Source organism: Leptosomus discolor, chromosome 8, assembly GCF_034619465.1.
Source record: "Leptosomus discolor isolate bLepDis1 chromosome 8, bLepDis1.hap2, whole genome shotgun sequence".
NCBI classification, from domain to species: domain Eukaryota; kingdom Metazoa; phylum Chordata; class Aves; order Leptosomiformes; family Leptosomidae; genus Leptosomus; species Leptosomus discolor.
The window spans coordinates 19,460,841-19,484,946 of NC_141398.1; the positions used below are offsets into that span (position 1 = coordinate 19,460,841).

Below are 24,106 nucleotides of genomic sequence, written 5' to 3' on the forward strand. Positions count from 1 at the left end.
AACTACGTAAAGAGTGAGGAGGATCCAGGCAGAGAGAAGCAAAGTGAGTGAAAAGTCCTCAGCAGAGCCAGGACGAAGCCTATGTTCCTGTTATCCAGTGTCCCTTTCTGTCAATAACTTTATTTTTCCTGTGGTACTTTGGCCACCTACCAACTGAGCTGAAGAGACTTTGGGCTTTATCTGTGATTTCTTCAACCAGTTGGTTCACGCTGTCAACGTGCTTGAGGTTTTTTATGAATGTGCAGTTACCAACCTTACTAGAAAGTTAAGGATGGAACGATGTTTCTTTTTAAAAAACAGTCATCAGATGATGGGCATCAAATGGCTTTCAAATATGAATGGGAGTACTCTATTTTTAGAAGTGGTTTCCAGCTCCGTGGTGTTGACATCTGGGTATCTTTATAACAATACCTATAAATACCTAGAATCAATAATGTGGTTCTTCAGAGTAACGTTCTTATCTAGAAGGATATATAAGGAGCATTATTCACTATGTGGTTAGTACACGTTCCTCAGTTGCAAACAAACTGTAGGTAAAGAGATCGTCAGACAACAAAAACTAAGTTGCAACTGGACCTGAAAATGAATCACCCTGCCTTCCAAAGGATTCATTTTATTAGACATGAAGAGGAAACAAAGAAAAAGGGAAAGAAAAAAAAAAGGCAATATAGAAATATAAAATGCAAATCTAAAAGGACTGGGAATCCTGCAAGTTTGGAAGCTCCTGTGTTTGGGCTGCCTTACACCCTACTCCAAAAAATGGACATTCTGCTGATACAAAAAATTCTGCGTTTTTCAGATAGCTCTGTCTTTTAATGCATACTACAAATTGGAGGGCTAGGGCCACACAATAAATCAGGTTTGTAGCCTGGTAGTTCTCTGAAAACCTCACTTCAAAATCAATTTTCCTCTGTGTGAAGGGGTGTGATTTGATAGCTTGCCTCTGTTTCCCATGGAAAAGTCTTTTTATAATGCAATGCTTGACAAAGCTTCGTTTCCTTGCTGAGAACATACTCAAAATTAGACAATCAAGAGTTTTATGCAATGTTAAGGTAGCAACAAATTGGAGAATTCATAGAAAACCTCTCCTTAAATATCTGAATTAGCTTTGCAATAAATAGTTCTTCAACAGATTTGTCATGACATTGGGGTTTATTTGTGGCTGAATACTTGGATGGCTGCACTAGTTGCACACACCCTGTTCATGGCCTGGCAACCTCCAGGGCAAAAAGGGAAAGCTTTGCAGCATGTTCTCAGAGTTCTCAGCAAAAGAAGGAATTGAACCCCAGCCTCCATGGAGGAGTCAACTGATGGCGGAGCTGCTGAGTGTCCTTCTATCATGCTCAATCTAGCAGGCAGACTTTGAGAGTATTTACTTCATTCAGCCCTACATGTGAGGGAGGGAGAGGACCAGCAGCCTGCAGTTCGCAGTGGGAATTATGGATAAGATTTGCTGTGTTGCTGTTGGTAAGTGATACAATTTGGGCAGCTTTCAGTGTGTAAAGGGACCTCCCAGGCAGTGACCAAGGCAGCTCACAACCCTTATATGATGGCTGAACTGAAACCTTTTAGACCTTTATTAAAACAACACGACAGACTTAGCTACCCGCTGCAGCAGTATTTAGGCACCTGAGATAATTAGAATCTCTCAAAGCTCATTATGAGCAAATCGGGTTACCTTCATGACGGATGAGCCCTAACATTTAGTACCAGGACCAGGGAGCCTCCTATAAACCTAAACAACACAACAGGCAGACTTGCTGTGGGGGTTCACTGTCCTCTGGGCAAGGCAGCCACTAAGTGTGGGAAGAACCTGAAAAATTGAAAGGTTCTTGTAAGTGCAGGAGTGGAAAGGGGAAATCAGGCTTGCACTAGCTGTTAGGAAGTCAGGTGTGAGCAGTAGTGGTGAAGTTAGAAGAGGAGATATGTAAGAACAAAATGCTAGAAAGAGACAAAGAAACAGTTATAAAAATAACATGATGTATAATCAATATACACAGCTAGAAAATCAAAACAGGTTCTTAGAACTGCAGCCTCGGAGCACAGCCGATTCTCACATGTGCAGGGACCATTTACTATGGTCTACTCAAACACACCCTGTTAAAATGATGGCTGCTATTATACCAAGGACAACAAATAGTCAGGAATTGTCCATCTTGAACCTGATTCCCCCAGTCCTTCTCATGATGATGATTCAGACGATCCAGGACATCAGGAGGCCACTGTGATGGCCACACATGTGGACCACCCCTGGGAGGCCCCATGGACACAACTGTGCCACTTCTGCTCTTGTGCTTGGTGTAAAGCAAATTGCAGCCTTCGGGATCAGGAAGGAAATTTTCTCAGGTCACAGTGGCTGGGACAAGGCAGGTTTTTCACCATCCTTTGTGGTGTGGAGTGCCAGCTGCCTGCCACCATCCCTTGGGTCCAGGTTCTTTGAGTCACGTCTTGTCTAGGCGGGCTCCTTTTGCCCTGCTCTCATTTTGCCTGGCCACACCTCCTACCTCTGCCTGGGAAGAGATTTTTCTCTTTTTTTTATATTTTATTTGAACTGAATCAGTTAAGAGTTTGTTTTCATTCTAAGAGGTTTGCACTGTCAATATAAAACACTGTCTGAGCTTAGATATAAGAATCCAGTGGGTAGTGCCAAAATGTCATATATCTCTCCTTGCAAGCATTACCGTCAGCTTTAAGGGAAGAGCTACCGTGACTGTCAGGAGAATTAATTTCTTGCACTCTGATGCCAGAGAATGAGGATGGGAGCACCATAAACCCATGTCCCATAAGGGCAGCAGCATGGAGCTCCTCAAGAGAGCTTCTCCGCTCTCACTGTGGGTGGGGAGAGAGCTGAGCCCAAGGTTAGGAGGTTAGGTGTCAAGAAAGGCTGTCTGCTAGGCTTATCAGGGTTCACCTCATTCAGCCTTTTTCCTGGTAATCAAGAGTCCTCAAACAATGGGAGATTTCGTGTCCTCCCATGGGTCACTGGCAGAGGCTTCTTCCTGCCTTCTTACACATTTTCCTTCCAATAAAGGAGTGGAAGATAAATCAGGTTTTCCATTTTGGACAGCTGGAGGATGTCTTTTAGAGGAAGCAATTCTGTATTCCAGAACAACACCCTGAGTGCAGCAATACCTTTTGCTCTTGCCAGGATTATCTCCAAAGGCTAAAATTTCCCTTGAACTTGAGGAGGGAAACAGTCAGTGAATGGCAAAAGATCTTAGTGGTATGGCTATGATGAATACCCAGAGGTATCTCAATGTGATGACTGGCAGCTCCATAGGTTTTGCCATTTTTGAGCCCTCAAAGCTGGCATTCCAGTGAGGCATTGGGAGGGAGAAAGAAAATGTAACAGGGGTAAGTGGGACAGTGTTGGGCACAGACAGTGTGCTGGCAGTGAGCTAAAGCTTAGGCATGATGCCAGGCCCATATTCCCACATTACACTGAACATATGGTATGTCCTATAGTGACCACTGGCCATTGCTTTCCCCACCCAGAAGTGAAGGAAAGGACAGGTGGCATCCAAGACCCACAAATGCAGGTGCTTGGGAGACGGTTGTGACACTTCACAAACAGATTCAAGGAGAATAGCTGATCAACGCCTTTTCGCTGCCTGTTTCCACTCAGGACTAATCCTAATCTACTGCAGCCTTGTAGCAGTAGATTCTTGTAGAAGTAGCCTCTGCTGGGATTACTTCATGTCCCTCCTTCTGCCCCCCTACCTCTGCCTGCCCAGACATGGCCTCTGCTTCTCTGCACATACACTCATTTCCAGGTGGGAGTTTGGTAAGTGCCACCTGTGTTTTCTGGAAAGCTGCAGTAGAAGAAGAGGTGAAGCTCTTTCCCTCCCTGCTGGAGACAGTCAGCCGAAGAGGAAGGCTCTGCTGGTGGCTGTGCCCCAGAGCAGGGCAACATGGGGGGGTGGGGGGGTGGTCCCAGGCACTGGGAGAGGGGAGGCCAGCAGCAGAAAAGCTGGCCCATGCATGGAGGGAATGAGGGAATATTTGGGCATCCTTAGGCTTGGAGTAGCTAACGAGGTCAGAAAGCAGTCTGTCCACTGCGAGGGAGCTCAGTTTGGCCTTCCTAGCAGAGCATGCCTGCCTGCGGCTGGTGGTGGTGGTGCAATCAGATCCAGCGATGTCCTGAGGACTGGGTTTACATGCACTCCCTCTCCTGGAGAGCATCATCCTCACAGGCTGTTTTTTTTTGAGTTCACAGAGTGCGGCAGTAAAAGGACACAGCGCTGCAGCCGTCACAGCGCCTTCTTAGTGCTGCTGAAGGGCAGCACGTAATAGATGCTCCTCGGGAAGAGACTGTCTGACCTCTACTCTGTCTACCAACAGGGTGAACAGGCAAGAGCTAAATACTAGTTTGACCTAAATGGTGAGTTTAAAGCTGTTCTATCATGCAAAGGATACACCTTTCAGTGTGTAAGGCATGGGGTGTCTGAGGATTTTCTTGAGTGATTGGTTAGAAACTCATAAAAATCACAAGAATTTGGGAAAAGGACAGAAAAACTAATTTATCCTTATGAATGACTGGAAATGGTGGAATGAACTTAGGGGTTGTTACTTACCATGAGACTATGTTTGCATTTTGTTAAAAGTGTTTTGATTGATAAGCAATATGAAGCACACTTTTCTCCACTGAAGTAAACAGATGTTTTATTAAATATGTAACACCTAAATTAATGTCCTACGAAGGTGATAAACACTTGATGTGAGGATAAATGTTGAACTGATCTCTTTCTTGTTTTATGGACAAATGCCAAATTGTCATTAGTGGCAAACTGGGATGTGGATAAATTACCTTTACATCTGGGAGTGAGTGATAGCTCAGATTTACTTAGTAGGAATGAACGCGCCACCCCAGTGTGTGCTGAATGTAGCTTCAAATGTATTGCTAATATCACGTACAGAAAAGTTTGCATTTCAAAGTGTAACAGTTTATACAGCCTCTTTTCTGATGTTCATTAATACAAGCTGAATCTGCCCGGGACAAGAAACCCTACCAGACAGAGCCAGTCTGTGCCTGGATGACAGATCTCCTTGTCTTGTTAGATAAGTAGGACCTACTGCACAGTTTGGGAAGCTGTCTCTGAGGGGACAAAACACATTATACTAAAATTATTTGAGGCTTATCTGGATTTAATTGCTTGCTTTATAAGAGAGATGAAAGAGTTATGTTCAGGGATGCTCTCTGATAGGAGAAATGCAACAGGCCCTGACTTTGTGTCACTACACTGGACGTTAGCTACCATTCGTTTTGACTGGTTACACCAGAAAAAGCAAAGCCAAGTATGTGCATCTGCATAGGAGGAGTTTGTACGTTTGTGACTGATGGTAAAACTGTTTTGCATCTGCAGGTTGCTGCGTAGTGGGCAGGAGGGAGAACAGCTGCCTGTTTGTCAAGCCCTGACTGCAGCTCTCTGGCTGAGCTGCACTTGGGGAAGGGACACCTTCCTCCGGGGCAGTCCTGCTGACAGGGATGTCTGAGACGGAGCAGAAATGCAAAGAGGGGCTGAGACCCACTGCAGGCGAGGACTTGCCAGAGGCCCCTGCTGGCAGCAGAGAGCAGAGCCAAAGCCAGCCCCAGTGGTGATGGAGCCCACTGAGACTTCCCACGGACTGTGCCCAGGCAGCTGGTAGATGGCGCTGCATTAGGTGAAGCCTTACCACGGGGGCATGGTGAAGGGGGAACAGTGCTCACATTCAGTTTGTCTCCTACAGTAGAGTTCAGTTTTCACCTCTTTGAAGACTTAGCTGCTTCAGTTCAACATTTTGAATTCTAGCAATATTTGGATGAGGAGCGTGTGGTGACTTTGATATGCTCCCTTAAAAAACCAAAAAGTTCCCTGGTTTTGGCTGCATTTTTATCCCCCTTTTTCAAAACCAGTAGGCAAAAGTTGAAAATAATGCAGGGGAGAAGTAGTCTTTCATCAAGAGCTAGTGGTGTTCCAGCCTAGGAAATGGGACCTGTGGATGAATTATTCAACATAATTTTTACTTTTAGAAGCTTGGCTATTCCTCTTGCAGCTTCACGTGTAGGATAGAGAGATTTTGGGCCAGGAAGGAGTTGTGGAAGCTGGAGGAAGTTCTCTGGGTCACCAAGCCATCGCTGTCCAAGCCCCTTTCATTCACCTTAACTCTTGCTATGGCAGTGACCCTGGTGCCATTTCTGGTCTGTGCCCATGGCAGATCCTGAATTCTGGCACTCTGATGGACTTGCCAGCATGGACTTGATTCAACAGAGTTTGCTTGGACTGGTGTTAAAACGAGTTCTGTGGCTGGCTCCTGTCAGCCGCTTAATGCTGAAAACATCATTTTATGAGGCTTTTACAATTTTTCAGCCAGCTGATACATCTTTCAGCCTTCACAGGACAGCACCTGAATCCCACTGCCAAGGTCTTCTGAACTGAGGGTGATGAGTCAGGGTCAAATTCAGCTGGAGGGTGTACATATGGAGACTCCAGGGGAAAGGATAGTTTCAGTTTGTCAGACAAGAACTCGTTAAGCAGGAGGAGGATCACAGGTTTCTACATGACTTCAGGATAGCTGACTGCTATCACAGCAGGAGAAAATTATGCTACCGATTACTATTTTTGTATTATCTGTGGGGGATCTTTGAAAGGCGTTTGTTTGTGCTTCTCAGGAGCCCATCTCCTCATGTTTCCTTTTTATTTTTTGCCATGCAACTGGTTTTAAGGTATGCATCACCTTTAACTCAGACTGTGAGTGCATTGTAAGTATCTCTTCTTAAATCCAGGAGAAACGTCAGTATCCACCTGACAAATTTCTTAATGTGGAAAGATCTGAAACTTCATCTCCGATTTTAATAAAATGAAATATAAGTATTACCAGTTTTTAAAGGTATTTCTGGTGTTCTAATGTAGCAAGTTCAGCCCTGAACACTGCTTTATCTCCTCTTACACAAGAGCTAATAGGTAATTCTAGTAACTGGGTTTTTTTACATTGTTACAAGGTTTATGAATATTAATTCATGTAGGGCAAACAAGAAAGATTAAATGTTTTAAAGTCCATCTTAATTTCTCTTCAGAAAACCTGCTAACAGTTCATATTTTTCAATCATTAGAAAATGTTCCTGTTCCCTAGTACATAACTTCACAGGGGGGCACTATGGGAGAATGAGAGACTATGGGCATAAGCTGGAACAAGAGAAGAGGTAGGATAGAAGGAAATACTTTTTCACTCTGGGGTCAGTCAAGAAGTGAAGCTGGCTGCCCAGAGAGGTTGTGCAATTTCCATCCTTGGAGGATTTTAAGACCTGACTGCTTGAAGCCCTGAGCAACCTGGTCTGACCTCAGAGCTGACCCTGGAGCTTGGAACAGACATCCTCCCACAGGCCCTTCCAACTTCAATTGTTGTCTGTGATTCATTCAATTAATATTTTAAAACTACCTTGAACTTCCAGATAAATTTATTTATGATCTATTTGTGTCCTTGAGTTCTTGTGCTTCTTAGGCTTGTTCTTTGCCTGAAATTAATTGTATTCTGCAATGTATTAACTGAGAATTATAACATTCATCTTTTGTTAAGCTGCACAAGCCATGTTCTTTTAATTTCCTCATGTGAAATACAGTCCCTACTCCTTTTTCATCCTAATATCCCCTCTCTGCACCTGTTCTGATTTGAATCCATCTGTCTTGCATGTCAGCACTTGATCACAGCACGGCAGCACTGCACAAATCCAAATACAAGGTCAAAAAGAAATATTCATATCCTGCACTAGGCACTCTTGCTACTGAAAATACTCCACAGGACAACACAGCCATAGATCTCATTATTTTTTTACAACTGCACCCTGCCCATACTAATCCTGCCACTGTTTATCATTTCCTGATATTGCTTTCTACATATAGAAACACATAAATGCAGATATATATGCAAAATTATTGTGCCATAGAAATTATTAATGATGATTAATCCTACTGTTAAAAAGGCTTTTCTGATATTTGCCCTAAACATTTCTCTCACTGTTAATTTTTGTTACTCTTAATTGAACCATTTTTTTCCCTCAGAAGCTGTAAGTGTTCTGGACCCAGGTATCTTTCAAATATTTGTACACAAAACCCCTGTTATCTCTTAAAATTACATCTGTTGATCTTTCCTGGTGAGGTTTGGTTTTTTTTTTTCTTCCTAGCACAGTTATTATTCAGATATGAATGAACAAGATTTCTTTACAACAAAATGTTTTCATACAGTTCTCGATTTGTTTTTAGGAACCTGTAAAAGACCACTGAAATATTCTTTAAATCCCAGAGATCACAAGAACCTAAAAGGTGTGAGACATAATCTTTTAGGAATATTGATCACAGAATCCCTTATTCTCCTTGTATTACAAGTGCTTGTTGAAAAAATAACTCTGATCTCAATTCGGTCATGTGGAGTTGAGGTCCTTCTGGGAAAGCGGGCTTCATTTAAGTAGTAATCAAAACAAGTAATTCCCAGTGACACAGCAGGTTTCCCCAGTCATAGTTTCTCTCATCTTGTGTTTCTCCACATCTTCTGTTTCTTTCACAAATTCCTCCCCATCCCTCTGTGCTGCTTGGGGGGAAGAGGTAGAGGAGTTGGGAGTGAAGGGCTGAAGGTGAGCCTGGGAAGAAGGGAGGTGGGTGGAAGGAAGGTGGTGTAAGTTTTGTCTTTGTTTCTTACCATCCTACTCTCTTTTAGTTGGCAAGAAATTAAATTAATTTTCCCCATGTTGTCTCTTTTTTGCTTGTGACGATAATTGGTAAGTGATCTCCCTGTCTTTATCTCAACCCACAAGCTTTTTCACCTTATCCCCCCTCCTCCCCGTCCTGTTGAGGAGGGGGAGAGAGCAGCTGGGTGGGCATCTGTCAGTCAGCCAAGGTCAGCTCGCCACAAATTGTTATAAGTAAGCCATCACTCTCAGAGTCATTTCAGCCTTACTTTTTCATCTTGATCGTCAGCAGACTTAATTATTAACTTGGAAATTATTTCCATTTCCATTTGACTAAATGATATCAGAATTTTTGCCATGAGACAAAAACAGAGAAGCAAACTTCACAGCATCAATTAGCTGTTGTGATAAAGATGAATATTGGCTCATTTTTAACATGATGATTCAGTACCTGGTAAAATTAAGGCTCTGCATTACTTCTACTTCAGTTTCCATTAGGATTTATTATTATTCCAGCAGTTGTAATGTACATTTCTTCTTTAAAAAAAAAAAAAAAAAAAAAAGGGATGTCAATGTCCTGTAGTTAGAATGGCACTAGAAATTCTCAGGCTGCTAAATTCAGCACCACTGCCCGGAAGGCAAGGTCACTTCTGTGCACAGGCACAGCACCAGCACTGCAGATCTTAGAGACTTGAGAGGAAGGGTAAGGCTCTTCCCCTGACTGTGTCATACTTGTGCCTGACGTCTTGCACATCATGTGCAAGAGCTAAAAGAAAAGAAGAGTTCACATCTTCCCTTATGTTTTGTAGAACACCCACTGGACTTCCTGCTTAAAGGCAAGGGACAACATATCCCTTACTTACTTTCGTACACCTGAGCTGAGCTACAAACAACAACAAAATAAAGACAGAAAAAGGAAGAATACTTGACTAGTGTCAAGACTTTTTCTTTTTGGAAGAAGGTTGTTCAGTTTAATCCTCATGAAAGTGGGAAAAATAACAGAAGTGGGTTAAAGCCAGTTTAAGAAAATACATGTAAATATTTTTTTTTTTTACTTAAAAATGAGTTTTCTCATCATTCAAAGACCTAAGAGTTAAACTATATTTAAACCTGTATACACCTCAGGTACAAACTGACAAAAGGTCTAATAAACCAGACTATATAAAAAGCAAGAGACTTTTTTTTTTCCCCCAGAAAAATGTATTTGTGTTTTAGCTGATCATATAAAAAAGCATTATTTTTTAAAAAAATGTGTATATATTTTTCAAGTGTTAATGGTTTCACCATTCATCATAACTACATTCCAAAGTCCTGTAACATCAGGGCACATTATCCTTATCTGCGTAGCACAGCGAGCATAAGCTTTACACTGAGGTCACTCTCATCACTACTTCCCCAGAGCCGTTATCCTCTGCTGAATCTTCCTGAGGTCTCATGCGGTTGAACAGATGTAACAACACATAGCCACACCGAAATCTTGGTGAGGTCAACTGTGTAGGGTGAACTAAACTTCTGTTTCTAAATGCAGTCAGTGGTAACCACAATGTCCTTCCTGATGAGGACTCTCCTCGATTGCTCTCTTCTATGTCTGTGGCTTTGTCATAATTTAACACATCCCAGTGTAGATTCACAGCTCTCCAGCGCTTAAACACTCGATAAACAGATGCACCTTCATGTACGATCAGTCCTGAAATTAAGAGAAAAAAAAAAAGTTTGTACAAAGTGTCAATGGATACTATTTTGAGAGCAAATAGAGATTAACACATTGTAATGAATCTGGCAATTGCCAGAGACTATTAAATTACTCGTAAATTCTGATAATTCAAATAAGTTGTACAAATGCAATATAACTGGTTATTCATGTGTTTAAGATTGGGAGGCAGGAACATGCAGAGGAAATAAAATTGTTCTCAATGAAAGCTCAACATAACTAATACTGGAACAATCTGAGCATGCCTAACTAGATTTAGGTAAACCAATATAAAAGAACCTTAGTGGCAGATTTGTAAATTGACTGTTTAAGCTGGTGTTATCCTTGTTCGTGGGAAGTACTATTTATTTGCTGAAATTTGTACTGGTTTATGTAGATCTTTGAGTAGGTTAGACCTTCTGAAATGAACAGGAAGGTCTTAAATTTGTTTAAGAGTGTTCTGTAGAATTCAGTAAAGATACTAACAAATTTAATTGTTTTCACATTCTTAGTCCAACTTAGGAGAACAGAAGATTTATGAAAACCTGAAACAGTTGTAAGTATAATGGCTTTCCTGTCTTGTTTCAGTAGAGCAAGAAGAAATTAAATGTTATTATTAACTACGACAAGCATGGCAAGGATGGTAGGCTTTCTTCTTTGTCTACAAAATTCAGTAGACAAAAGTTGAGAAACATCTTTTTTTTGTTGAGACCTAGGAAATCTTTTAAAAGGTTCTTCAAGGAACATACAGATTATCTGGAGTCCTCAGACCAATCTGCTTATGAACTTCCATGGAGCTAAGGTTTATGCTTGTTGTATGCATTCAAGTAATTTATCTACTTGAGTGAAACTCTTCATTTTTGCTATGTATGCATATTTATATGTAGATATATTTATACACACACTCTTTATGTGTAAGTATTTCAAAAATGGATTTACTGGGGAGATGCATGGGGCTTCAGCCTCTTATTAGGTTTTTCCTCAACCAGCCTGGTAACTCATATGGTTCTGAGCCATGTCATATGTTTTCTTTGCCTCCCTGCTTTGGGAGGAGAGCACTTTGCCTAGCCAAAAACATTTATAAATGTTTTGTCCAGTGTGTTTTGTGCCTAAGATTTTACTATGCATGGCCACGTCTATAATATGTCCCAGGTTAGAGCCCTTTATCCCAAGAGATTGTGTATCACCAGTTCCTACACAATGAAATTGTGATTTAAGTGTCTGAGGTCTCTTAGCATGGTTAACTGATACCAGAAAGGAGACATTCAAAGAAAGATGACACAAGCAGAAAGGACAATAAAAACATTTATATGAACAGCAAACCTCAGATTCAAGTGCAATGATTTGCAGATAGCAATGCCTACTCTAACACATCTTTAAAGATCATTACACTGAAAGATGGAGAAACACAAAGAGTGCTTTCAGAAGGACATGACAGCAAATGCAGCACCTCTGTAAGGCTTTCAAGTTGCCTAGAATTCGTTGAAGCATCCGGTACAGCAAAACTAATATAATATAAACTTAAATGTTAAATATTCTAAATGTATTTTATATCAGCATAGCATTTTAGTGGAAAATTTTCTTGATTGCAAGACGTCTGTCTTCTCAGATATATATAAAGCAACCTAAAAAGTTAGCGGCCATGTTAATACATAAAGGCACCTTCAAGACTGGCTATACTGTCTTAAAAAGGATAAATGTGTTTGGAATCTACAAACCAAACAAGCCATGGTTTTATTGCTGTGACAAAGGTTCCCCCCTTTTTTTTTTTTCTGTTGGATTTCCTATAGAATAAGGGAGATGAGCGTAATTTTCCCTCTGCCACTGGATCATAGTATTCTTTGGTCCAATTTCCCTCAAGACTGTGCTGAAGCAAAATTGAAAGAATGTATTTACCCCAATGTAAAGATTTTTGATAGCTGCCTGCACTCCATTGGAACTTGAACAACATATTTCAGAATAGAGAAGGTAGCAGTTGAGAAAGGATCATTGATGTACATGAAGTACATTTAAACAGTCAAAAGTATCCTCCCAAAATTATGACAGAAAATTTGTGGGATGACTTCTTTTAGGGAGCCCTTCTTTACTGTTTTTGAGCTTTCAGGATTCACTGAAATCATGTTTCCAAAGTTTTCCTGACAGTGGCAAGGAAGAGAAACTTTCTTTAAAATGGAAGCCATTGGTCACATACACTCTAAAAGAGCTACCTAACAAAGGATCCTATGTTGCAAGGCTTGAAATAAAGCTGTGAGATTTGGCAATGCTGAGGGAGAAAAGGAGCATTTTCACAATTCCTCCAATCAAAAGCTTTATTTCCCATCTGGTAAAACTACAGATTGAAAAAGACATATGTAGAAAATGCAAAAGAATTCCAATAGATCTTTTGTCTCTCTGAAAGATATTTTCCAGGGGGTGCGGGGAAACCAGCGGTTCCAAGACTACAAACAAGAGGAAATCTCGGTAAGGTTTAAATGCTGGAGATTTTCCAGGTCCAGACAAGTTGTGGTGCTCAAAATATAAGTATTCAGTCACTAAAGTGAAAATGGCAAAGAATCTCCTTTTTCTTTAGAGTTCCACAGCAATGAATGAGGATATGAGAGAGAAAACGAGGATAAATCCATGAATAATACTGACTTGTTCCAAATACCATGATTTCGACAGCACACAGGACCTAGCTGCACAGTCCTGGGAAAAAAAAAAAAATAAATAATTTGACCCAGATGATCCCAAGAGGAAATGTTAGAATTCCCTACTGTTCACTGTCCAATTAACATCAGTGAGGAACAGTTTTGGAATGACGGACCTGGCAAAATATCCTAAAGCTCTAAGAAGACTTTACCTGCAGGATTTATTTCTAAGGTGTAGGGATTGTAGTGGGATCCAGACCACAGGATTATGGAGAGAGCATGGTTTTCTTTTCTTTTATTGCCAAGAACTATTAGATTCTTTCACTCTAGCAAAAGGATTTCTTATTGAGTCACAAGGCCACTTGAAATTTTTCATACTAAATGTCTTTTCAAGCAGGCAACTTGTCTTAGTTCATTCAGATTTAGTGGTATTAGGTACCAACATTGTTGTATTTATCACACCAATCTTACTTAGAATCACTTAAGAGTGGTCCTCCCAGAAACATCTTATTTACCAGGGAATAAAAGACCCTTTTCAGAAACTGACTTTAACACTGGACAAAATGCCACGTCTTAATACTATTCTAGGGCCCACAGATACTAAAAACAAAAGCAATAAATTGCTCAAAGCATTAAAGTGAAACATGTCCACTCTAAAAATAGCAATATAACTCTTTCTAAGCTATTTAGAATTATATCTAATGTGGAAAAAGAAATACTGAGTAGAGAAATATTAAGTGCAGCTAGATGTGAGTTCATTGTAAGTAACTTCAGCCTGTACATTTTTACAACTAAGGAGTTACATGAATGTTGCTAGGCATCAGGTTCCTTAGTGGGGAAGAAAGAGGCTTTCAGAGGGCTCTTCACACCTCATATTGCCCCCCATCTCTTGCTCCCTTGCCGTAGTACTACTGGCACCACTCATGTTTCTAGGGCAATGTTACAACTGCTTTTCGAGTTCTAAAGGAGCTGCACTGTTGTTCTGGGATTGTGAGTGAGCTGTTATTATTTGTGAGAGATTTTGTTCATGTTAGAACCATTTATGACTACTAGTTATGATTAGATTCCAGTGAAAATATATAAAATTATATGACTCCACTGTTATGAGAAGTAATTGCTAGGTCTACAAAGTAGAACGGCGAAGCCTTGGTGTACTAAATAAGGGGTTTATATTATTCATTCCTAGCACTGTCACTGCGTCAGCTCTGGGTTTCACAGGCAATTCTACTTGAATAAAATGTTCAAGGTTTGCCTTAGGAAAACTTCTACCATCATCAAGTTTCAAAGAGAACAGCTTTACGCCCAGCTTAGATGCAGAAAAGTACAAAAGAGTGACTTGTAGAGTTAAAGTTAACACTGATAAGTAAAAACGATCATGTTAGGAAGAATTCTGGAAAAAATTAGAGTGGAACAAGGAGAACAATGGATACCAATAAAATACGTACACCGGAATGAGTAGAAGATAGTATATTGGTGATCTGCAATCTTTGTGATACTTCTTTTGGTGAAAAGTAAAACAAGATCAAGAATTAAAATACCAAATTAAATGTAATTTACCTGATAAGAAAGTGGGTGCTATGCTACATATGATATATAAATCAGTCATTGGGAAAACAAATACGTGCAAGTTTTCAAAGATGTCATATAAACATGTCTGCACCTTTAGGCAAACTGCTTTTAAAAATAATGACCACAAAACGTTTCAAAAAGTGCAGATATTCATATTGTTTATGCAAAGATGTAGGGAGGGCTAACTAAAGACAGTTGTAATAAGTCTCGGTCATACCACCAGTAGCTCAAGCACTTGTCTTGAAATATGTGCTGCACAGGAAAACCTGTATGTCTGCATAGATTTTTCATTGAAACAAAGAGATTCCAGTGGGAGTACGGGTATCCACTCACTGTAAATCCTGCTGAAAACTAAGAGAATGCCATGGATGACTAAAGACAAATGAGAAGAGAGGAGATATTAAGTGAGAACTGTGGCTGGCTGTGAGCATCACAAGCTTTATGATATAAGAGATTATATGTAACATGCAATGGTAAAATCGTATGTTAATAGCTCTGGGAAGTCATCAGCATAATGGACAGTGTTGTTTTTTTTAAAAAAAAATCATTAATGAGTAATAATTATATCCATCTCTTAGAGAACTTCGTTTGAATGTTTAAACTATCAATCTAAAATGCCTCACTTTATGATGAAAGAAAACAATAGAATCGAATAAAGTTGAATACGTTAATAAATATTTTCAAGAGTTACAAGACGTCCTGGTCTTACAAGCTTACAGAATTCGGATTACTTGAAATTATATGCAGAATAAGCAGACTGAATGAATCTGGATAATCAGACTTCTGCAATTACCAAATCTCCTTTATAGTTTTCTGAATTTCCAGATACAGTCTGTAAATTGTTAAGTCATACCTGCACTGAACTTCATAATTACAAAACAGTGTCCAAATATGTTTAATTATAGTCAGTTTTACATAAAAATTTTCATGCATTATTTATGATCAGACAATAAAATATGCATTTATGTAATTACAGGCAAGTCAGTTTCTCTGGTGGGTGAAGAAAGCTGCACATCTACTTTGCTCCTGCATGGTGCCAGTTAGGCTACAAGCTCCATAGTCATGTGAGGTACATGTAAGTTCAGTAGCTTCCAGTCCAGAGGTGGCCTGAGTCTGGCTGGCTTGAAGGGCAGCTACATAACTGCATGTACCGATCTATTGAAGGTTCGCCTTCCAATAGTTTACTTCTATAGATAAATACACTAACATTTCTGATCACCCACAGATGCTCTCAATTGTTTTTGACATTAATTTGGTTTAGCTGTTTTAACAGTCAAACAAATGGAAAGAAATGGAAATAGTTTGAAATAACAGGTTATTCCAACTAGCTGATGCATACGAACATAAATTTTTTACAATTTTAATCTTTGTGAAAAAACCATAATTCCATATGTTTAGAATGCCTGAAGCACATTTTGTCTTCACTTAATGTTTTTTTAAACAAAAGCAAAACCCTCAATATTGAGTGTTAAGCCAGAAAAAGTGGTATTCAGCGTGTAAGAGGACATGTAGCTGAGCCCTTTTTTTCATTTAAAAGCGAAGTGCTTGTCCAGAGTATTAGAGACCTAGATTCTGTTCATTTTTCTGTCTGAGGAGATTTGGGTTCACAGAAGAAAGTCTTTGTTCTAAAATATTCCAGATCGGGCTTCTCTTAGAAAAATTACAAAATAAATAGAACTGCTGATCCAGCTGAAATATAAATGCTTTCACAGTAATGCGATGGTTTCAATAAAAGATGATATGGCTTTATGGTTGGAGCAAAAGCCTTGATATTAGGAATCACTCTGTTTCTTTGTGCCTTATTGAGCAGAATTCAGCACTGTCCTTCTGATTTCCCATATATGAGACTGGGATAACATCAACATTTATCACTCAGAAATCTCAAAGCAAATATCAGATAGCATTTGACTTCTGGATTTTCTTGGAATTGCAATTCTAAGAATGTGGTTTAATGTTTACTGCAGTTATTAAATTTTCTCTGCAAATAATCATAGCTATTCTAACAATCAATTTAAGGTTGTTTTATCAAATACTAAAGGAATTTATATTTAAATGCTTCTGGGTCCAGCGTATTTTCAGAAATTTCAAAATTGGTCAAAATAGCTTTGCAATAAATTGTGTTTTCTTCTAAAAGATATCAGCCAGAGTTAAATGACATGAGACCTTTCAATAGTAAAGTAAGTTACTACAGTTAGTAATATTAGAGTGTTTCATAACTGTTTATGATGTACAAAGAACTCATGCCTGTCTTCTCTGTTCTTCTCTGTTACTACCACAGTGACGTATATAAGGCTCTGCAAATTTATTTTGGATATGTAGTTTGATGACATCCTCAAGGGCTTCTTCTATGCTTCATGGTGGTACAATCTAATGCAAAATGGCATCAGTAGAAGACTTGACAACACACACTTTTACTAATTATTTTAATAATGTCTTTGTCATTTTAATCTGTTTAACCTCCTGAACTTTGCTAGCCATCTATTTTTTCAAGAAATCAAAACTGATCCTGTTCTTACCACTAAGACCTTGGGGACACACTTTGATGAATCTGAGAGTAAAGCTTCTTTAGTTCTTTTCTCTTTGCAGTACTTGTAACACTGTAAAAAGCAGTATTTGCCAAAGGTATCAGCTGAGAATAAATCTGCAAAGAACTGGAGTGATCGATTAGCGTGACCAATTAGAAAAATAGATATAGTCACAGTCTTAAACAACAGTCTGTGCTGTTTAAAGATTTTGAGCTTACCTATGCATACTAGATCCATAAAACCATACATTCCATAGCAGATTTGAAAAAGGATGTCCTTTCTTTGCCATACTGCATAAGGGCTGAAGGCTGACCATAGAAGCCAAGTCACACTTGCTACTAAGAACAGAGATCCTAGGATTACAGCAACCATCTGCACTTTCTCAACCAGTGTTATAGTAATGCTTTGCCACTAAAAGAGAAACAAAGTTGTATAAGATAAAAATGTTATTTTCTGAGATTGTACATTCAACTCCACTTTTTTCCTGAAATCAGAGATTATTTTCATATTTATACATATCTTCATAGATCTTTACTAATATCTTTTATACTGACATTTTATGTTTGGTTTTTTTTTTTCTATTTCACTTTTAGTTAAAGTGAAACTAATAGTTGCTTCCCCATCTCTTCCAGAATCACTATCATAGCCGTGAACTTCAGAACTGTTTTGAATATATAGGCAAAAAAAGGTTTAGTCTTAGAAATGCAACTCAGCCTTTTGTATTTGTAGGCTAATGAACAGAATAAAAAAAAAACTCTCGGGAAGACAATCCTGACTATGTTTTATGTTAGTGTGACAAGTTGAAAATGACAACTTTCCTCTCCATCCCGCCCCTCTAAAATCTGAAACCATTCTCCACTTTCCTGCTGCTCATCAAAGAAGTTCCAGACATACCAAATAAGTTGGCTTTCTCTGCATAAACCAGTGTTAAAAGTACAAAGAGACACCTGCAGCCTAGTGTGGAAGCAACCTGAAGACTCATGAGGAGCCCTGTATATCAGTAGCACAAACATTTCCTTTAAGTGCACCTCAATTATGTCTGCCTTTCCAGGGAAGGCTGTATCCCCTGTATGTGAGATGACTCAAATTTATGACATGACAAGACTTAAATATAACAGTACGTGCTTACTGAGTTCTGTCAATATAAGAATAGAATTAAATTCTGTTAGAGAGTCACAAAAACAAAACTCAGCATAAGGAAAGAAGCATTCTAGATTACCCTTAAAATATATGGTCTTCCTTGGCCGTAATTCACAGAACCACAGAACGTTAGGATTTGGAAGGGACCTCGAAAGATCAACCTGCCTGCCAAAGCAGGACTACCTAGATCACGTCACACAGGAACGCATCCAGGCGGGTTTTGAATGTCTCCAGAGAAGGAGACTCCACAACCTCTCTGGGCAGCCTGTTCCAGCGCTCTGTCACCCTCACAGTGAAAAAGTTTTTCCTTAGGTTTATGTGGAACCTCCTAAGCTCCAGCTTGCACCCATTGCCCCTTGTCCTATCATTGGACATCACCGAGAAGAGCCCGGCTCCATCCTCCTGACACGAGCCTTTTACGTATTTATAAACATTGATGAGGTCACCCCTCAGTCTCCACTTTTCCAGCTAGAGAGACCCAGCTCCCTCAGCCTTTCATCATAAGGGAGATGTTCCACCCCCTTCATCATCTCTGTGGCTCTGCGCTGGACTCTTTCCAGCAGTGCCCTGTCCTTCTTGAACTGAGGGGACCAGAACAGGACTTGTCTAAATTAGCTTGGCAGACTCCCCACTCTAGCCACATCACCTATTCCAGAGCTAGTAGGCAGACTTTGTAGACTGACATCTTTCCTGTTCCTAATTTTGAACATACCTGCCCCCTTCTACAGCTGCAATAGGGAACAGGTGGAGAAAGCTACTGCAGTAAGGGCTTTATTACCTCTTTTCCCATCTGGCAACCATTTTTCCTTTTTCCTGTTACTTTATGAAAGCTTTCTCTTTTTACCAGCGGTTGGGTATGCAGTACTGCATGCTCGTAGAATGATAGAATAATTCAGGTTGCAAGGGCTATGGGAGGTCTCTATTTCAGCTTCCTACTCAAAAATGGGGTCAGTGACAAGATCAGACCATGTTGCTCAGGGCTTTATTCAGTAAGACCTTGAAAACCTCCAAGCATGGAGACTGTTCAGTCTCTCTGGAACACCTGTTCTACTTCTTGACTTTACTTGGGCTGAAAAATGTTTTTCTTAAAAAACATTTTTCCTTATATCCAGTCTGATCCTCTTTTGTTCTAACTTAGGCTCTCTTCCTCCCATCAAGTACTACTGTGAAGAGCCTGGGTGAGAATGAGGTCCTCTGTTCCTTTCTTCCAGCTTTTTCCATTAACATTTCTACTGTTGCCTAATTTGCATATCTGGTGCTGCATGCCTTCTGAATATAATAGTACAAAAAGATAGCTGTATAACAATCTGTAAATTGTTTATCTTGAAATACCGTCCTTTTATAACGAACTTATTAAACTCATACTAGCTATTTCATTGAACTTCAGGGTTTGGAATGAGGCTATTCATATTAAATAATACCTTTTTACGGTAAAGCAACTATGGATACTCATTTCCTTTGTCAGAATTTTTTTTTATAAGGTCAAGAAACGTCACTAATAAGTGGTGCATGACAGAATGGTGTGAGCTTCTCATGACTCAGATGTTACTTGCATACAGGATTTAAATGTCAGAACTGAAATGCATAGAACTCTCTTTAGACTCTATAGGGTTATGCTCAACAAAATTATTTTTCATTTCTCAGCTGAAGCCACATAGTATGGCCTGGCAGAAAAGTGTAAAAAATGTTATTGGCTACATATTGCTTTCCATCTTCTTTCATTATTGTTGTGAGACAGACCTGTAATAAATTTGTTCAGAATGCCTGAAATCAAAGTACATTTGCATAAAGTAAAGCTTTAACTGTCACAAAATATTAAACTGTCAAATTCATGGAAGAAGCTGGCAATAAATTGAAAAGACTGTTATATCACTGAAATAAACAGCAGATCTTTCAAATGCAATTTCAGCAACACAGAAGTTCCTAAACTCACTTCAGCTTATTTTGATTTTTTTTTTTAACTCAAATTGCTCAGAATTATTCTGCAAAGATAGCACTGAACAGAAGGAAAAGTAGTCGAAACATTTGGGATAAGTAATGGAGCATGCAGTCTAAATATAAAGTCCATCCCTTATTCTGGTGTTGTCTGACAGCAAATTTCTATTCCTTTCTCCCACTCCCAACCAGAATCAACCACTCCTACTGTCTTTTTCCATTTCTTAAGTGCTTTTGTTGGCTTTCCCCAAACTTTTTCTTTGTAGAAAATCTTGACCTTGAAACATCCTAAGAAACATGGATATGATCCTCATCTCTTCCTAGCATCTTCTCAAGAATGTATTCTAGTTATTTTGCTATTCTCCTGATCAGATGAATTGTCTGTCAAGAATGCAGGCAATTGAATCTCTCAACCTCAATAAATTCAGGAGTTCCAAAGATTCAGCATATTAGCATGCTATCAACCAGGAAGAGGAGCCACCCTAACTACTGAGAAAATGCACAAGCCTTCCACAGGTTGTAGTTCCTAACTCCTTTGCCTTTAAAAATCAAAGAACAGTTACAAAACAAAACACAACAAAATAAAACAATCAAGAATCTCCAAAGGGGAGTGGATGTTTTCTTCTATTACTCATCTAATTTGGCCTTTGTGGCATTGTTCTACAAAAGAAACTGTAGTCCTCCACCTTCCTCAATATGAAGGTCAGCAATAACCAAGCAATTTAAACATTATAGGAAAGTTTCCTCCCTATTAGTGTAATCTGTAAATTAAACTAACTGATGAGATCCCACAGTAGACAGAGGAGGAAGAACTGTGTGCATAAGATGAAAGGCATTCAAGAGGCCCAGAAAGTTTTATGCAAAACTGCAAACTTGCCTCCTAGTGCTAGGCAGTCTGCCATAAGAATCCAACACCCTAAGAGTGATAGGGTGGGATGGATTGGTGTTAAACTCTAACATGTGATCACTTTGGGGACTTCTGTTTCTGTGCATCTCGCACCTCAGTGCTAATGGCAAGAAAACGGTGGATGTTCCTGGTGGCTAACTTACCTCAACTGAAATTTCCTCCTCCTTGCCCCCCTCCAATTGGTTTTGATTCAGAACAGTCTGAGATTGCCTCTTGGGAACTAAATGTCTTGATTTTTTTCCCCATAATTTGCTACAAATCATAAAAAGTGAACAGATCTTACTGAGACAGGTATTACTCACATAATGCAGAAGGTATTCTGTAGTTGTGATGTTATTCATATGCAAGTAAGTTTGGAAGGTTCAGTCCTTTACTTAGCCATGGACAGTATTAGCTGTTGGGCAACGAGAGGAACTACATGGGACTGTATTGTCTGGTGGCATTGCATTTCATAACAAGGCTTGTGAAGAGGAACTGGAATTGTGGTCACACTGTTTTCTTCTACCTGAAGTCTTACAGTACAGCTAATATGTGTGAGCATATAGTCTCTTTTTCTAAGAGTAAGATTCTTTTTATAGTATCAAGAAGCCTGTTAAACTTTATCTGATTTCTCACAATCATTTACCTTATTGTATGCCCTGTTACATGTTATAATCACTTCACCATTTAATGTCAAATTAATGGCTTACATTAAAGAGGTCACAAAAATAAGGTAGTGAAAATAATTCAGTGATAGTTAATGTTGAGAAATTGCATTTAGAATTCATCAGACTGAATTATTTAACATCCTGAATTGAATGATCTCATTATTAGTGTCATAACTTAAGTCCACTATTTCCATAAGTGTTTCCCTTTTTCCTCACATAACTTCTCACAACTCTTAATTGCTCATGATAATAAATTACGACTTCTTAGTTTGTTTTTGTCATTTGCTGACTATACATTCCATAATCAGTAACGGTTCTTTTAGCTAAGTATTTTGCCAAGTCAGAAAATATCTATACAGATTTTAGTGTCAGCTTCTGTAAAGTACATGACCTTGAAAAAGAAATATTGTAAGAAAGGTTACCACTTTAACTTAAAAACTAGAAACTGAAAGAAAACATTAAATATTTTGTATCTAGATAACTAAAATAATACTGTGAGCAATTTTTCAGACCCATTCATAAAAAAATTCCTCATTTAAATTTCTATGAAATAGGATTCTGTTTCATATTCCTTCCTATCATGTCTATAGTGTTATGATGTACTATGCCATCTTTGTTGCCCATTAAAAGAAAACATTTTACTTTAATATACATTCATGACGAAAATTCCCTTTGAAAATGGTGCCTTTATAAACAAAATATAATTCATGCTTCTGATTTTAATGTAATACTGTCTGTGCCTTGAAAACTTCCTTCATTTTTACTTCTACTGACACTTCATTATGTTTGGCTCTTTTAATTTTTATTTACCACTGGTCTTCCTTTAATGAACCATTGGGGCGTCTAGTATATTAATGGTACACTATAGTTCTAAATCTGACCCCAGAAACATTGCTCCTCTTTTATTGGCTCTGTCAAGCAGAAATACTGCATAATTTCTTTTTTTTTTGAGGGTGAGACTTCCATAAGTTGAAAGAAACATATTGCTTTGATGGATTAGTTGTTAAACAATAAAGTTAATAGTTATATGCATGTCCCATGAGTACTGAGGGAGCTGGCAGATGTTATTGCTTAAGCCGCTCTTCGTCATTTTTGAAAGGTCTTGGCAAACAGGAGAGGTACCTGAGGATTGGAGGAAAGCCAGTGTCACTCCAGTCTTCAAAAAGGGCAAGAAGGAGGACCCAGGAAACTACAGGCCAGTCAGCCTCACCTCCATCCCTGGAAAGGTGATTGAACAGCTCATTCTGGATGTCTTCTCTAAGCATGTGGAGGAAAAGAACGTTATCAGGAGTAGTCAGCATGGATTTACCAAGGGGACATTATGCCTGACCAACCTGATAGCCTTCTATGATGGCATGACTGGCTGGGTGGATGGAGGGAGAGCAGTGGAGTTTGTCTACCTTGATTTCAGCAAGGCTTTTGACACTGTGTCCCATCACATCCTCATAGGTAAGCTTAGGAAGCACAAGTGGATTGAGAACTGGCTGAAGGTCAAAGCTCACAGGGTTGTGATCAGTGGTGCTGAGTCCAGCTGGAGGCCTGTGGCTAGTGGTGTTCCCCAGGGGAAAGTTCTGGGTCTGGTCTTGTTCAGCATATTCTTCAGTGACCTGAATGGACAAAGTGTACCCTCAACAAATTTGCTGACAATACAAAACTGGGAGGATTGGCCAATACACCAGAAGGCTGTGCGAGACCTGGACAGGCTGGAGAGCTGGGCAGAGAAGAACCTAATGAATTTCAACAAGGGCAAGTCTAGGGTCCTGCACCACCAGTACAGGTAGGGGTTGACCTACTGAAGAGCAGCTCTGCAGAGAAGGACCTGGGAGCTCTGGTGGACAGCAAGTTAACCATGAGCCAGTAATGTGCCCTTGTGGTCAAGAAAGCCAATGATATTCTGGGGTGCATTCAGAAGAGTGTGGCCAGCAGGTTGAGGGAGGTTCTTCTCCCCCTCTACTCTGCCCTGGTGAGGCCACATCTGGAGTGCTGTGTCCAGTTCTGGGCCCCCCAGTTCAAGAGGGAGAGGGAACTACTGGAGAGAGTCCAGCAGAGGGCTACAAAGATGATGAGGGGACTGGAGCATCTCTCTGATAAGGAAAGGCTGAGAGACTTGGGGCTCTTTAGCCTGGAGAAGGGCAGGCTGAGAGGGGACCTTATCAATGCTTATAAATATCTAAAGTGTGAGTGTCAAAAGGATGGGGCCAGGCTCTTCTCAGTGGTGCCCAGCGACAGGACAAGGGGCAACGAGCACAAACTGGAGCACAGGAAGTTCCACCTGAACATGAGGAAAAACCTCTTTACTCTGAGAGTGACAGAGCACTGGAACAGGCTGCCCCTGGAGGCTGTGGAGTCTCCTTCCCTGGAGATGTTCAAAACGTGCCCGGATGTGGTCCTGTGCAATCTGCTGTAG

At 39.8% G+C, this 24,106-nt stretch overlaps 1 protein-coding gene across 1 annotated transcript in view; it reads right to left on the minus strand.

Moving 5' to 3' along the window:
* Positions 1-10,023: 10,023 nt before the first annotated feature.
* The window catches only part of MARCHF11 (membrane associated ring-CH-type finger 11), a 33,925-nt gene continuing 19,842 nt past the window's right edge, over positions 10,024-24,106 (minus strand). Inside the window, exons 3-4 of the mRNA XM_086469432.1 lie at positions 17,289-17,481; positions 10,024-10,346 (exon numbers count right to left, since the gene is read on the minus strand). Coding sequence (XP_086325558.1) covers positions 10,024-10,346; positions 17,289-17,481 — 516 coding nt within the window. The remainder of the gene's footprint in view (positions 10,347-17,288; positions 17,482-24,106) is intronic.